Source organism: Pelodiscus sinensis, chromosome 8 (assembly GCF_049634645.1).
Source record: "Pelodiscus sinensis isolate JC-2024 chromosome 8, ASM4963464v1, whole genome shotgun sequence".
Lineage (NCBI taxonomy): Eukaryota > Metazoa > Chordata > Testudines > Trionychidae > Pelodiscus > Pelodiscus sinensis.
The window spans coordinates 57,617,785-57,633,160 of NC_134718.1; the positions used below are offsets into that span (position 1 = coordinate 57,617,785).

Genomic DNA, 15,376 nt, shown 5'->3' on the forward strand with positions numbered 1-15,376 from the left:
TAGATCAACAGGAACATTAGGTACCAATTCAAATATTTATCATTCAATGCTATTTGCAATCTAATTTTCACAGTAAGAAATTGTTTTTTCAGAGGAAAGATACTAGGACATAAAATTCAACAGAGTAAATTTCTTGTGTGTCAAAATGCCTGCATTGCTTGAGGAATACTAAATGCTATCATTCTTGTATCTCCAAAGGATTAGCAAGAAATAAAAACAAACTCACTTGACTTCGCAGGAATGGATGCTTAACTCCTTGTGTAAAAGTCCACTGGTCAGATTATACACTAAGACTGAACCATTGCTTGTACCTATAAAATAATTTGTATTTTATAAAATATATATGTGCAGCTTTTGAAGTATTTTTAAAAATATGAAAACAAGTCACAGCTATTCCAAATGATTTAATCAATAAATAATTAACATTTTTAGCACAAACTGGGCACTTTGATTTCTAACTGGCTAAAGTTTAAATCCTACTTCAAAAATTGTAAAGTTATGACAGGGAATGTTCATGCACCTGTCAGGGCTTTCAACTTCTAGAATTTGCAGAAGATTTTGGAACAAAAGTGGGAGATACCAAACTACCAGGTATTTTCACTTTTATTACAAAGAAGAGTTGCTGAATTGTATACATAGATATATTGGTTCCTTGATCATCCAGAAGAAGCAACATGGTAAATTTTCATAAATCAGTATCTACAATTCTGTTTTCTCTTCTTTGGAAGAACCATTTCCATTTAAATACAAGCTAATAAATGTATTAATAGCTGCTACTTTAAATCAGTTAGCTCATGAAAGTTATGTCCCTCAATGCATGACGGGCAGGAGTGGTATCCCTGCCCACTATTTGTCACAGGCTGGAAATGGATGACAGGCATGGGATCACTTGATGATTACCTGCTCTGCTCACTCCCTCTGGGGCGCTGGCATTGGCCACTGCCGGCAGACAGGATACTGGGCTAGATGGATCTTTGGTCTGACCTAGTAAGGCCATTTTTATAATCATATATAAAACTTCAAGGATAATTTTCCACTTGGAGTAGTGGATACACTCACTGTTTTTTTTCTCAATAGTAAACGTATTAGAAACATACGTTCCCCTTTTATCATGCTCTGGGGGTACATCTAAATCACACCATTTTTGATAAAGGGATGTAAATTAGACATATTGAAAGTGCAAATGAAGCGGGGATTTAAACATTTGCATAATGGTGGTGCTTCATTTGCATAATGGCAGCCGCCGATTTTTTCCCCAAAACAAGGCTTCCAAAAAAAAAAAAAGAGGGCAGGTTAGACGAGGCATTTTTAACAGAAATGCCATTTCAAAAGATCCTGTACTCCTCCATTTCAGAAAAAAGCAGCGTCCACCATTATGCAAATAAAGCACGGGATATTTAAATCCCCGCTTCCTTTTCACTTTCAATACGTCTAATTGACATCCCTTTATTGAAAAAGTGGTATAGTTTAGACGTACCCCGAAAGCATGATAGAGGGGGAAAGTATAATGTTTCTAATAAGTTTACAGAAATGCCCAGTTTCGAAAGATCCTGTACTCCACAAAAAATGAGTACAGGTTCTTTCGAAAGGGGGCATTTCTGTCGAAAACGCCCTGTCTAAACTACCGGGTTTTTTTTCGAAAAGTTCCATTTAAAAAAAAGCGAGGGTCGCCATTAGCAAATGAAGTGTGGAATATTTAAATCCCCACTTCATTTGCACTTTCGATATGACTAATTTATATCCCTTTATTGAAAAAGGGGTGTAGTTTAGATGTACCCTGGGTGCGGATATGGAAATGACAGTCAAAAGCAGTGGTTCTCAAGTAGGGGTATATGTACCACTCGGGGTGAAAGCAGAGGGCATATCAACTCATCTAGATCAGTATTTCTCAACCTGAGGTTGCAGACTGAGCAGGGTTTAGTGGGATTGCAAATGCAGGGCTGGCATTAGGAGATAGTAAGCAAGACAATAGTCTAAAGGCCCATACCACAGGGGCTCCCACAAAGATAAGTTACGTGCTTCACCCCATTGCCTGGGGCCCATCTTTGTTCCAAAACCTTCTGCAAGCTTCAGAGAAGACTCACAAGTGAAAAACAAGCTCAAGCATCATGCTGAAATATACAATATTTATATTCCAGCTGATAAACAATGATATAGCTGAAAACAATGCAAGCCTTTTTCAGTAATAGTGACACTTTTGTATTTTTAAGTCTGATTTTGTAAGCAAGTAGTTTTTAAGTGAGGTAAAACTTGGCAGTATGCAGGACAAACGAGACTTCTGAAAGGGTCAAAGTAGGGGAAAGATTAAGAATCACTGGGTACAGCGGACAACAGAAATACCACCAAAATACTTGTATCCAAGCAGGTACAACTATGGACAAAAAAGACAGCCAAACCACCTAACTTTACAAGTGCACCACTTGTGCCCAAGGCTACTGACAGCAAAACTCCACAACAAACATTTTCAGTGAAGGCACTAAAATGGTCACTGTTTTGAATTGTGCATAAAGTATTTAAAAAGACTGATATTATTCCTGGTTTTCAGAGAAAAGAACTGAAAACAATCAGACTATACATATGCCTGTGATTGTTATATTGTTTTGCTCAGCCCTTTGTTCTAATTGACAACTTAGTTCTGTTGGTCTAGCTAGAACTCGCCTCAAACCTTAATTCTCCTGATTTGAAATCCACTTCCTCTTCAGACATGCAGCTCAGTGCAAAGTATCAAGTACAATGTTCAGAGTACTCACCAACAGCTAAGAGAGGCCGATACTGTTTTAAGTTTTTTGTGGTCAGAGGTGGACACATGCGGATAGCAAATGGAGGCAAAGGAAGTCCTGAAAGAAGCCCTGTCAGCAGGAATTTGAGATGCACTTCTTGAAAAAAGGAATTTTTTAACTGTTCTTCACCAGCAACTGCACCTTGTCCTGCTTTATATTTAAAAAAAGCTTCTGTAAGCATTGCATTTTAATTTGACAATGACAAATACTTACCAGCTGAAATACTTATATAATAGGGCAAATAATTATTAATAACCAATAAATGTATGCAGTAACATTTGTTTAAAGAGGCATTCGCTATTGTTATAATAGGTAGAGACACAACCATCTTCAGAAGGCTTACATTTTGGCTGATAAATGTTTTGGTTTATTCCTTGTCTCCTCCTGTTCCCAGTTCTAGCTTTAGAAGTACAAATATTTAAATTTTGTCAATTCTGATTTATTTCCAGGACTCAGAAGTGGATTCATTTTCGTCTTTTACAGTTCAAAGGTGTTTTGAATGTGATTACTCCATTCCAGAAAAAAGAAGTGATGATTCTTGAAAGCTGCTATTGTATATACTCCATTGGTAGACATTGAGGCTACATCTACATTGGCCGCCTATTACGGAATAGGCATGCTAATGTAGAACTTTGGAAGAGGCAAATGCGCGGGGGATTTAAATATTCCCCGCGGCATTTGCATTTTCATGGCCACAGCTTTTTTCCGGCTTGGAGATAAGCCGGAGAAAAGCGTTCAGACTGGCGAATCTCTAGGAATAAGAGATCCTCCGGAATAGGGCTTTATTCTGGAGGATCGCGCCAGTCTGGATGCTTTTCTCCAGCTTATCTCCAAGCCGGAAAAAAGCGGCGGTCATGAAAATGCAAATGCCGCGGGGGATATTTAAATCCCCCGCGGCATTTGCCTCTTCCAAAGTTCTACATTAGCATGCCTATTCCGTAATAGGCAGCCAATGTAGACGTAGCCTAAGTGCACTTGCATAATAGTTATATTAAAGACAGAAGAAAAATAGAGCTTGATTCTCTATTGCCCTACGCTTTGGACAGCCATTGACACCAATGCAAAGTAGTTCAGAATGGCATAGGTGTACGAAATGACAACACCACATACAGGTAATGGAGAATCTGGTCTTAAGCGTTCATCTACCCTTACTACTCTAAATCGTATCAAAATTACCAAGAAGTTTTTTTTGAACAGTGAACTATTGGTGAAAATTCATTCAAGTGCAGTGTATCTTCAAGGGGTAAGCAAAGCTCTCAAAAGTCTCAAAGTCAGCATCTGTGCACTAGATTTGAATAGATTAACACAGAAAAGACTCTTACTCAGATGCAGTAAAGCCAGATTCTCACACTGGTGGTTCATAGGAGCTGTAACAAATGATTACCTACCTTCTATAACTGGTTTTCTTTACTATATTTTGCTCATATCCATTCCATTCTAGATAAGCACACACCCACATCCACAGTTAGAGACTTTTGCCTTAGCAGTATCCGTAGGGTCAGCTATAGCACTCCATTGAATGCTGCGCTCATGTGTGGCATATCAGGCACTGCCTACCTTATACAATGAGCTCTATGTGCTGAATTAGGACTAAAGTTGACATTGTCTGGTTATTAACTGCTTCAGATCACAACAGGTGGAGAAAAAGCAGTAGAGATGATGGTGTACATGATCTCGGGATCGGTCTTTTATAAACCAGTCATCAAAGTACAGGTAAATCTACATGCTTTTGTGCCTCAGGTAGGCAGCTTCTAGAACTAGGCACTTTGTAAATACTTGGTTCTATGCACATGGTGCTTACAAGAGGCCAAAGAGTAGTGTCATCAACTGAAAGAGGTCGTGGCCATGCAAAACAGAGAAAACACCTGTGCCCTGGAAAAATAGAAATATGTATGGGCACAGGAATCAGTGTCATAACTCAGACATCTAGTGCCTCATCTGTAGTGACCGTGGTGTTAGGGACCTAAGTCTTCTAACTGGAGATGAAAGCTGTGACACACAGTCTTAGGCTGTAATGCCAGGGATCAATACCTGTGGCCCTGGGACTGGGGATGCAATGTTGCTTTAGATGGAGGTCCCATAAGTGGCTTGTACTAAGAGGTCTGGGCCTTAACTAGGTTGATAGGCTGACTTGGTATCTGCAGTGTCAGATGGGCTACTTGTTCCTCAGCCACTAAAGCCACTTTCGACACAAGCAGACATACAAGGGGCCAGGAAACCCTGCTGTTCTGGGAGTCAGGCTTGGATGCCTGGCTGGGCTAGGGGATGCAACCACAGTGGAACCCCTGTGCAGCTCTGGGTCAGGCAGATGGCCTAATGTAGGTCCTTTGACTGAAGCCCCCTTGTCCTATGGTTTTGGCAAGCCCTTAGGCTTCAGTTGCTTCTTTAGCACCGGCAAGGGGGAATGGTGCTGACCAGATTCCCATGCCAGCAGTGCTGCACACAGTGATGAAGTACACGTGGAGTCCAGTCAGGAGGGTATCATGGCAGAACAAACTTCAGCCTCCCTCAGTGGTGCCCTCAGGTGAAAATCCTACTCCTTTTGAGTTTGAGGACGAAAGTTTTTGCAGACTTTTCTCACTTGCCTTTTCTGTGAGATTTCCCCCAGACATTTCAAACACCTATCATGGGGGGGGGGGGGGGGGGTCACTAATGGGCACTGGCCAGCTACAAGATGAACACAGCTTAAAGCATGGAGAACAGAGCAGGCCCTGCTCTATGACTAGCCAGGACTCTTTCTATTATCTCATACTTAACTTAAGGTCAAACCAAGTACCTAACACCTCACTACAAAGACGACAGAAGAATGGGCTGAAAGAACTGCTAACTCTCTTGTGATGCAATACAAGATGCTCTAATCAACCATCACAGGCAGTAGAAGAAACTGGTGCCACAGCCTACACTACAGATATCTCTAAGGGAAAAGTTTCCACCACCAGATGACTGTGCACATGGGTGTGCACACAACTAGAATGGAATTGACATAAGCAAGCACTCAAAGAATAAATATTAGTCCTATATTTAGAAGGTTCCTAAGCTACTGAAATATTCTTTATTTTCCCCAATGTTACATTTTTAACAGGAGTGCGTTCGTTCTCGTTCGCTCTCGCTCTCTCTCTCTATACACACACACACACACACACACACACGCATCGTGCCACAGAAATATTAACTGAATATCTTCTTTAAAACCAGAAATGCTATTCAGCTTTTCAAAATTACAACTCAAACTCTGAATCCAGCTTCAGTATTTACATACAATCCACAAACCATAAGATTTTCTCTTTAGTTTTAAAAGACTAGCTCTGAAGTTATCATTTACAACTCTTACCTATCATGTTATCCAATGAAAGATCTGGAAGTTTATTTTGGAATGTTCCTACAGGAATTCCACAGAAAGAGACTGGAGAATACATAGGTGATGCACTTGAATTATTGTAAAGCAAAAAAAGAAAAAGTTAGTCATGCCATTTTGCATTAACATTAGCTTGATGCATTCGATTCTATTTTTTTCCCCTAAACTATTCTTCCAACATGTCACTTAAACACCCTCTATTCATTAGCTACAACATTATTTTGCTTAGTTTCCCACATTCAATCTCACTACAGTAAAACTCCGATGGTCCGGCACTCCTGATGGTCCGGCACCATCAGGAACCTGGAAGTGCTACGGGCAGCCAGACCATTGGAGCTGCTCTGCTCTCAGCTTCCCCGTTTCAGCCGCTGCTAAAACTGACCAGCGGCTGAATCGGCGAAGCCAGGGGCAGAACAGCTGGAGTGCCCCCGGGTCCCGTAGCGCTCCCCTCGGGCCACTGCTCAGTTTCAGCAGCAGCTGACTTGGGTACACCTGGGACAGAGCAGCTGGGGTGCTGCCGGGTTGGTACAGTAGCGTCGCTCCTCAGTGCTGTGGGACCAACCTGGCAGCCCCCCAGCTGCCCTGCCCCAGGCGTCCTGATTCAGCCGCTGCTGAAACTGACCAGCGGCTGACTCCAGGAAGCCCGGGGCAGAGCAGCTTTGCCTCCGGCTTCCTGGAGTCAGCCGCTGATCAGTATCAGCAGCGGCTGACTTGGGGACACCTGGGGCAGAGCAGCTGGGGTGCTGCCGGGTTGGTCTTGCAGCGCCAAGGGTCGGTGCTACATGACCAACCTGGCAGCACTCCAGCTGCTCTGCTGCAGGCATCCCCGATTCAGTCACTGCTGAAACTGACCAGCAGCGGCTGAATCAGGGACGCCTGGGGCAGAGCCGGACTATCGGAAGGGGGGGCTATGAAGGATCTGGGGTGGCATCTCCGCCACCCCACCTCAGAACCCTCAGAGCCCCCCCCTTTCGATAGTCTGGCATATCTGATAATCCGGCACCCCCTGGGTCCTAAAGGTGCCGGATTATTGGAAGTTTACTGTAGTAATTCTCATCTTTCCTATACACATTTTCCACAAAATCTTCTTTGCTTCACATGTGACAAACTACCCAATGTAGTTCTTGTTCTTAAATAACATCCAAAATTCTATACATGCAGAATTTCTTGTTTAACACTAAGATAATCAATGCTGTAGACTTGATGCAGAAAAAGGATTAATATACAGTTTAAAATATCATAGCAACATTATTTCACAACATTTCCTGTTCCAACATCTTTTTAACTCACTCAGTACTTAAATGTCTTATAGCCAGGGCTCGCCAGCTGTGCATGCGCAGATCACCAGAACCCGGCTCATCCGGGTTACAATCTACTCGCCAAGGGTGAATAGATTGTATAATTTGTCGAGCCCTACTTATAGCAATATATACAATTCAGCAAATCTGACAAACAGGGTGTAAAGATTACCCTCCTTGAGCCAACAAAGAACTTGTCTATGTAAACATTTAGCTTGCAGGAAGCTAGAGTATGAATCTACTCTGCATTAGCCTAAGTAGCCAAAATCAGACCTACGGAGAGCTGTTACCAGAACTGTGAAAACCTCTTTTCTGAGTTTAATGTTGAACCAAGAGGAGAAATTATGGTGAGGGGTACCATGAGGGGACACCCAGGGGGACATTCACTGGCACCTACTAAAAATGTTCTAATTTCCTAACGTATTTTGGCAGCTCTTATTTTACGCAATTGAAATATAAGTCTTTTCTTCAGGAAAATAGTTTTCTGAAAAAAACCTGAATGACAGTGCTCAAGGCAGAAAGAAGAGAGAAAGCTAAAGGAAAATTTTCCTTTAAAAGTGTTGCACCTAGGTATGTCCTCTATTTTGGATACCTTCCCATTTGCAATACGATTGTTTTAAAAGGGGGGAGGGGTGAAGGGAATAATATCCCTTCCCCCCAAAACAAAAATGAAATCTAAAACTTTTGTAAATTACCACTATTTTAACCCTTGTACTGCACGTAAAATTGTGGTATTTTTGAGATGCATGACACACCCTATTACTTTTATGATATCATATAATGTGATGAAATGCTCTATGTAAACACCAGTCCAACAGAAACATAATACAGTTACCTGCTACGTAAACTTCTGCCAGCAATGGTAGACTTCAGTTCCCATATCATTACCCTGCCATCACTGACTATGAGAGCAGCAGAGTTCTCATTCACTGGGCAGCACACCATGCTGAATGGGCGAACTGTCTTTGTCACCCTGATTGCATCAGACTGACTACGTAAGTCATAAATCAGCTCCTGAATAGGATCTGTAATATTAATGTACCAAGTATAAGCATAAATTCAGACTCAAAAATAGGATACTGTTCTCGGTGGGTGACATGGTTAAATGGGAAAAACAATTTATTTGTTAAGACTAATGGAATATTCCTGGAAAAACAAGAAAATTATACATTAAATATATTTTCACTTTTAACAAGTACAACGGGTGGTCTTAAGTTTTAATTTACTTTGAAAATGAGTAATTCCATTAGAATTTTTCAAACATTAATAACACTTCTCTAATTCTAAACCTTTTCTTCAAAAGAAGTGAAAGACAGGCATGCTCTAGATTGGTAAACAGATAGCTAGAGTCCTGCATATCCACAGACATACACTTCATAGCCACAGATCACTTTTGTGGATAATGGAGCAAATACTGGCACAGGGCTCTCTCCACCCTCCTCCCAGCCGCCAGGCAGAGGAGTGAGCACCAGGGCAGGCTGCTGCACTGCTAGTGAGAAAGGAAAGCAACAAGCTCCTAAATCTCCCTGCAGAAGGGGCCAAGTGCAAGCCCTGCCTAGCTCTTCCTATCCCAGCACCCGCCTGGTAAGCACTGACCTGCAGGGACCCCAGTTCAGCTCAGGGACACATGCTCCTCACCCCACACACCTGCTACTGCAGTACTCGTTTCCAGAAAAGGAGGAGGGGTCCTAGCAAACCAGTAAGCTGCCTAGTTCTAAAGGGGAGGCCCAGCTCTGTGGGGCTGATGCTGCGGGGGAGACAATACGTTGGGCGCCAGCCGGTTCCTGGGCAGCAGGGTTTCTCTCCTACCATGGGGCTGGAAAAGGCAGGACTCCAATGCAGTTCCTTCTGCCTTGCTGTGGTCTGATGGAAGCTGTTGTTGCTGCTGCGGGATACATCACTCATGAGCCCCCAGCAGTGGCAGCACATGATGCAAGTCTGCTCCCTTCTCTCTGTCCTTCACCCCTTTGAGACCGTCACTCTGCCACTTCTTACCCCCAGTCCCTACTCTGGTCCTGTCTTTCCTGCAAGACCCTGCCCCCACTGGCTCATCTTTTCTACCTCCCCCTCATTCCTTTCAGATGGTTTGCTGGGCGGATGCAAGTAAAATCCGGATCACAAATCGCGGCTCAGATAATGAGCTGAAACTCGCAGATGTGAATCCACAATTTTGTATTCACACAAGGCTTTACACATAGGGTATGTCTACACTACCACCCTAGTTCGAACTAGGGTGGTTAATGTAGGCAACTGAAGTTGCAAATGAAGCCCGGGATTTGAATTTCCCGGGCTTCATTTGCATATTGCCGGGCGCCGCCATTTTTAAATGTCCGCTAGTTCGGACTCCGTGCCCATGGCTACACGCGGCATGGACTAGGTAGTTCGGATTAGGCTTCCTATTCCGAACTACCTAGTCCATGCCGCGTGTAGCCGCGGGCACGGACTCCGAACTAGCGGACATTTAAAAATGGCGGCGCCCGGCGAGATGCAAATGAAGCCCGGGAAATTCAAATCCCGGGCTTCATTTGCAACTTCAGTTGCCCACATTAACCACCCTAGTTCGAACTAGGGTGGTAGTGTAGACATACCCATAGTGAAGTAAGATCTTCAACATATGTTCTTAAAAGCCAATTTGATTTGTGACATCCTATTCTCTGACATGCTTGTCAAAATGGAACAAGGTAAGGTGTTAAAAAGCACCTCATTAAAAAATATTCAAACTGCAAAGCCAATCGAAAGACCTTATCAGAAACAATACTTTTTTCCCCAGGGATGTTAAAATTTTTATGGTTAATCGTGTATATAGATTTAGCTTATGCCCATTATTCCCTGTTTAATTTAATTAAAACATTTAACTGAGTAATATTCCATTAATCAACCAATAATATAAGTTTCGTACAGGTTGAACCTCCCTAATCTGGGACTCTCTGGTCTGACAACATCCATGGTCTGGAAGCAAGGACCACGGATGTTGCTAGACAAGACAGCCCTGGAGGTGAGGAGCATAAAGTCAGCTGGTGCTAGGGAGTCCCAGCTGGGCTAGCAGAGGTTGGTCCTGTGGTGGGTGGGGAGTCCAGCCCTGGGAAGCCCCAAGCCAGGGAGCCCCTATGGCAGCTGAAAGAAATCTCCAGTCCCGGCTGGTAACCCCGGCGGCAGCTGAGCTGGCGGTGGGTGTGGGGAATCCTCAGTCAGAAACCCTGAAGCGGGTCCAGCGGCGGCCGGCAGAGGAGATCCCCAGTGAAAGCGGGGCCAACGGAGGCCAGGTGGGGGATCCCTGGCAGAAATAGGACTGATGGTGGCCAGAGATAATCCATGGCCCCAGTCCAGAATCCCAGCAGCAATGGGGTCAGTGGAAAGCCCCAGCATAGCTGGTAATCCCGGGGAGAGGGACCACCGGCTACTGGGGGGAATCCCAGCCCAAGGAGGCTGACCCTAGGAGTCCCAGTCAGCAGTGGGGAGGAAAACCCAGGCTCCAGGGGATGCCCACAGCCCAGAGAGAAGCCTTGACCTCCCCAGGTCCAGCAAACTCTGCGGTTTGGGTCCACTCAGGTCCTGAGGGTGCCAGACCAGGGAGGTCCAACCTGTAATTTAGAACTAGAATTACTGTTAGAGTTGGTCTCAATTTACAGTGACTTGTAATAAACGCTTCAAAGCAAAGTGCTTCCAAAAACTTGTGTATACACATAATAATGTATGTCATCTTTTGCTTTGTCCAAAGACACAACAGAACAAATTAAATATCATTTATTGGGACTTGCCTATAGATTTGATTATTAAAATGATTCATAATTTTAAAAGGATATTTTATTCAGCAATTAGAGGATTTTTAGGATATTCATGCTCGTATGTTGCATTAGAGACAAGGGGATTTATAATTAAGTTGAGAAAACAGTGGAAATTCAATTAATTTTCTTAAAAAAATCCAAAAAAAACCATAAAAAAGGCAAATACAATTTTATGTAAGACCCAGGTTTTAATGTTTTGCAAAAAAAGTTTGTGTTTTTTTTAAAAACAGTAAATTGAAAGGTAGGGCAGAAGAGCGGACTCTGACATCATACTCAGTTTTAATCATTTGTTGGCACCAAACTCACCTTGTTCCTCATTTGGTGTACCAGTTATACTAATATTAGATCTGCGAACTCTTAAAGTTATACAACCATTCTCGTGCAGGCAAAACAAACCATCACGCTGAAAGCATGGAATTACCTATACAAACAGATGTCAAAAAGCATTGAATTAAACACAAAATTATAGTGTGCCTTTTATGTTAATATGCATTAGAAAATACATGCTCGTTTATATTAAAGGAGTCTCTAAAGAATATACCACTAAGGAACTACTTAAATCAATTTGTCTAGTTATATTATCTGTAAAAAAAGCAAATGCACTGTTATGCAGATTTCAGTCCCCTGTGCAAAAAGCTTGGGAACTCTCAAACTTTGTTTCAAAACAAAATAAATCTGCAGCTCAGATATTAACAATGAGAATTGAGAACCTCTCTTTTATAGATCATCAATACCTTTGAAAGTAAACATTTGTTGTAGGTGTGAAATTTTGCTCTACTTTTTCTCTAGTCCCAGGAATTCATGATTCCATAAGAACACAATAGCTTTGATAAGACCATAGATTTCATTTAGCTAACTAATCAAACAAAGCCAGATGCTCAGAAAAGAGCACATTGTCTTGTGTGTAAAAAAGCTGAATGCACTGAAAATGACATTTCTTTTCTTCAAAGGATTGTTTCCACACTGGTAGCTTTTATGACACCACAAATAGGGTGGATTTGAGTCAGGCCTCTGTGAGCTTAATTAAACAACATCTGCTGCATCAGGACAAGTTTTTTTGCAGGTTTATTTCTTTTCAGTGTCTGTTACTCAACAAAAGAAACTGCTACTAGGTGAGAAACTTATGGCTGCCACATCTCTTCTAACAGCCATGTACTTCTCCCACTCTTACCCAACAAGCCTGCCCAACTAGCCTTCCCATCCTTCACAAGGAAGCACCTACAATTAATTTTAAAATGGAATTTGCAAATACATATTTTCACACCGACATGAGCTTAGAATGAACATAATTCATGGGTTTCAATCTTTTCATTTTTTCTATATACACAAATGAAAACTATTTGGAAAATGCAACTATTACATTACATTATTAGGCCCTGCTGTATGAATCTCTCTACAGTATGTCAGTATTCCAAATGGAATCTTGATTTCACTAAATCACCAAGCATTCACAAAAAATAGGAAAGATTAACATGGAGATGGTGTATGAAAGAAAGCTAGTTTACCTTCTCTAATGCTAGTGACCTAAGCGAGCCCTGCTCCAAGTCTCTCTGGGAATTGAGAACAAAACTTGACTGTTGCAATTTAGATACCGTAATTTCATGATTTTTCAGTCATTTGGTTTATACTATGTCTAACACAAACAGTTTCCACACTTATCTCCAGCAACCAAGCTACATCAAATTTAAAAACAATTTAGAAGGAAACGCAGGAAAATGAAGTAAACACAGAGACAGATTCTAAACTGGCACACTGCAGCTTTATTAATTTTATTGTGCAGAGGTACCTTAGTCCATAAAGACATGGTCTCCCCTCCAATCTAACGCGACATCCATCTCCCAGATTGCTTATTCATGTTTACATTTTGGAACTGATTTGTTCGAGCCTCTCACCTACACTGGTCACAGGTTGTGAAGAAGTTACTAACTTAACTTATTAAACTTACAGCTTTTAAATACTTTTCCTCTAACCAAGTCGCCACGATGCCATGGGAAAGTAAACTCCCCCAGACACCACATGAATCTCCCCTAGTAAAAAATGCCAGTTCTGGGAACAAGAAGGAAATCTGAACAGATGCTCAGAATCTCAGATCTGCAGTTCAAATTATACCTCCATTTTTCAACAGGGGCAGCATAGTAGTCATTACACCAACTTGGCACATGCATGCTAGTGAAGCTCTATATACAGGAAGTCCCCGAGTTACGCGGATCCGACTTATGTCGGATCCACAGTTACGAACGGGGCTTTTCTCGCCCCGGAGGACGGGAGCGGCAGGACGCCCAGATGAGCCGTGGTCTGACCAGCAGACCAGGGAGACGGGGAGCAAAGCCTCGGAGGCCGCCCGCAGCAGGACAGCCGCGGCGCGCCTGGGCTGTCCTGCTGCGGGCGTCCTCCGCGGCTTTGCTCCCCGTCTCCCTGGTCTGCTGGGGGAGGGGAACGCAGCTAGTGCCTCCTCCCCCCCAGCAGGCCAGGCTTTTCTGCCCACGACGCCTGGGGTAGAGCAGCTGGGGCGCTGCTGGGTTGGTCCTGCAGCGCCGCTCCTCGGCGCTACTGGACCAACCCGGCAGCACCCCAGCTGCTCTGCCCCAGGCATCCCCAAGTCGGCCGCTGCTGAAACTGACCAGCGGCTGACTACAGGAAGCCCGAGGCAGAGTTGCTCTGCCCCCGGCTTCCTGGAATCAGCCGCTGATCAGTTTCAGCAGCAGCTGACTTGGGGACGCCTGGGGTTCTTAAGTTGAATCTGTATGTAAGTCAGAACTGGCTTCCAGATTCAGCCGCTGTTGAAACTGATCAGTTTCAGCAGCGGCTGAATCTGGACGCCAGTTCCGACTTACATACAGATTCAACTTAAGAACAAACCTACAGTCCTTATCTTGTACATAACCTGGGGACTGCCTGTACAGCAAGCAGATGGGGAAGACAGGAGAGGAAAGGCAAAGAGAAGAGCTAATCATCTCTTTCTCTCTTCCTAGGGCCAGTGGGCGGGCAGGGAAAGGCAGACACACCTCTTCTCTATCCCTGCCTAGGAAAAATCTTCACTTTCAATTGGGGTGAGATAGGAGAGAAAGGCTGTGGAGCACTCACGCCTATTCCATCCTTTCTATCCCCTTGCTAGTCTGATCAACAACTGACTCTGCTGAGATGGAGGAGGCAAATTTTTTGGTCATTTGCAGAAACCATTCTGTGTCAAGGAATCCTACTTCTAAATTCAAGATTCCTTTATATACTACATATTTGAGAGAGTTTGTCCATCTTCTTGTTCAAGAACTCTTCCTAAATGGCAAGATCACCAAATTCGGTATAAAGCTTCCTCTTATAACAACTTAAGCTGGGCAAGGTGCGGCCTGGGGGCTGATCTTGTCCACCTAACACTTTGATCTGGCCTGTGAAATATATCTGGCTGCTTTCTCTTATATCCTGCTGCCCATGCAACTGAATTTCCAGGGGGCGGCTCAGGTAGTAGAATCCTATTTAAATGGCTCATGGATTTCAGTCATGGTGTTATTCTGACAGGGGCTGGAGCAGCAAGCCTTTTAAATAGCTGCAGCAAACCCTTGGTGGCTGCCAGACATGTGTTAGCAGCAGAGCTGGGAACCCTTTGAAATGTTTTAAATTCAAAGCCTCCAGCCCAAAACAACTCTGGGAAGAGGCTAGTTTCCAGCCTCACTTCTTCTGCCTCAGGCCCCACCCCTTCCAGCAGAGGAGCCAGCCCGTGACCACAAAGCAAAATTCATTAAGTACCCCGCCCCTCCCCCCCGGGTTAAAAATTATTGCCCACCTCTGACTTAAAGCAAGGTTAGGGTTTGGATGTACCAGGAAAATTGGATTGTTTTTCATAAAACCATACAGAAAAGAGACAATCAGCAGGAAGATGGAAGGGGCTGGCTAACCCTAACCCTAACCCTTCCTCCCCACTCCCAATAACTCCTATACCTCATGTGCCCTCAAGTATGGTGGGAGGAGCTGAAGCTCTTTCTCCTTCAGTTCATACAGGAACATTGCTGGCTGTTCCTCATCATCAGAGAGTGAGGGGAAAGTGCAGAGTTGGCTGCTTTCCTCACTCTGGCTGGGGAGCACAGGGATCACACGAACCTGGACCTGTCCCAGCCGGGGGAACATGGACCCTTTCCCCTGACTGTGTCCACTGGAGCTGCAGTT

At 43.6% G+C, this 15,376-nt stretch overlaps 1 protein-coding gene across 2 annotated transcripts in view; it reads right to left on the bottom strand.

The window, feature by feature from the left end:
* Nucleotides 1–15,376, bottom strand: part of WDR11 (WD repeat domain 11) — an 88,755-nt gene that overhangs the window by 45,933 nt on the left and 27,446 nt on the right. Inside the window, exons 7-11 of one of the 2 annotated variants that reach the window (XM_075935350.1) lie at nt 11,525–11,639; nt 8,269–8,458; nt 6,112–6,206; nt 2,751–2,927; nt 227–311 (exon numbers count right to left, since the gene is read on the bottom strand). In XM_075935350.1, the coding sequence (XP_075791465.1) occupies nt 227–311; nt 2,751–2,927; nt 6,112–6,206; nt 8,269–8,458; nt 11,525–11,639 (662 nt within the window). Of the gene's footprint in view, nt 1–226; nt 312–2,750; nt 2,931–6,111; nt 6,207–8,268; nt 8,459–11,524; nt 11,640–15,376 lie in introns of both variants that reach the window. The other variant, XM_075935349.1, reaches the window with a different exon arrangement.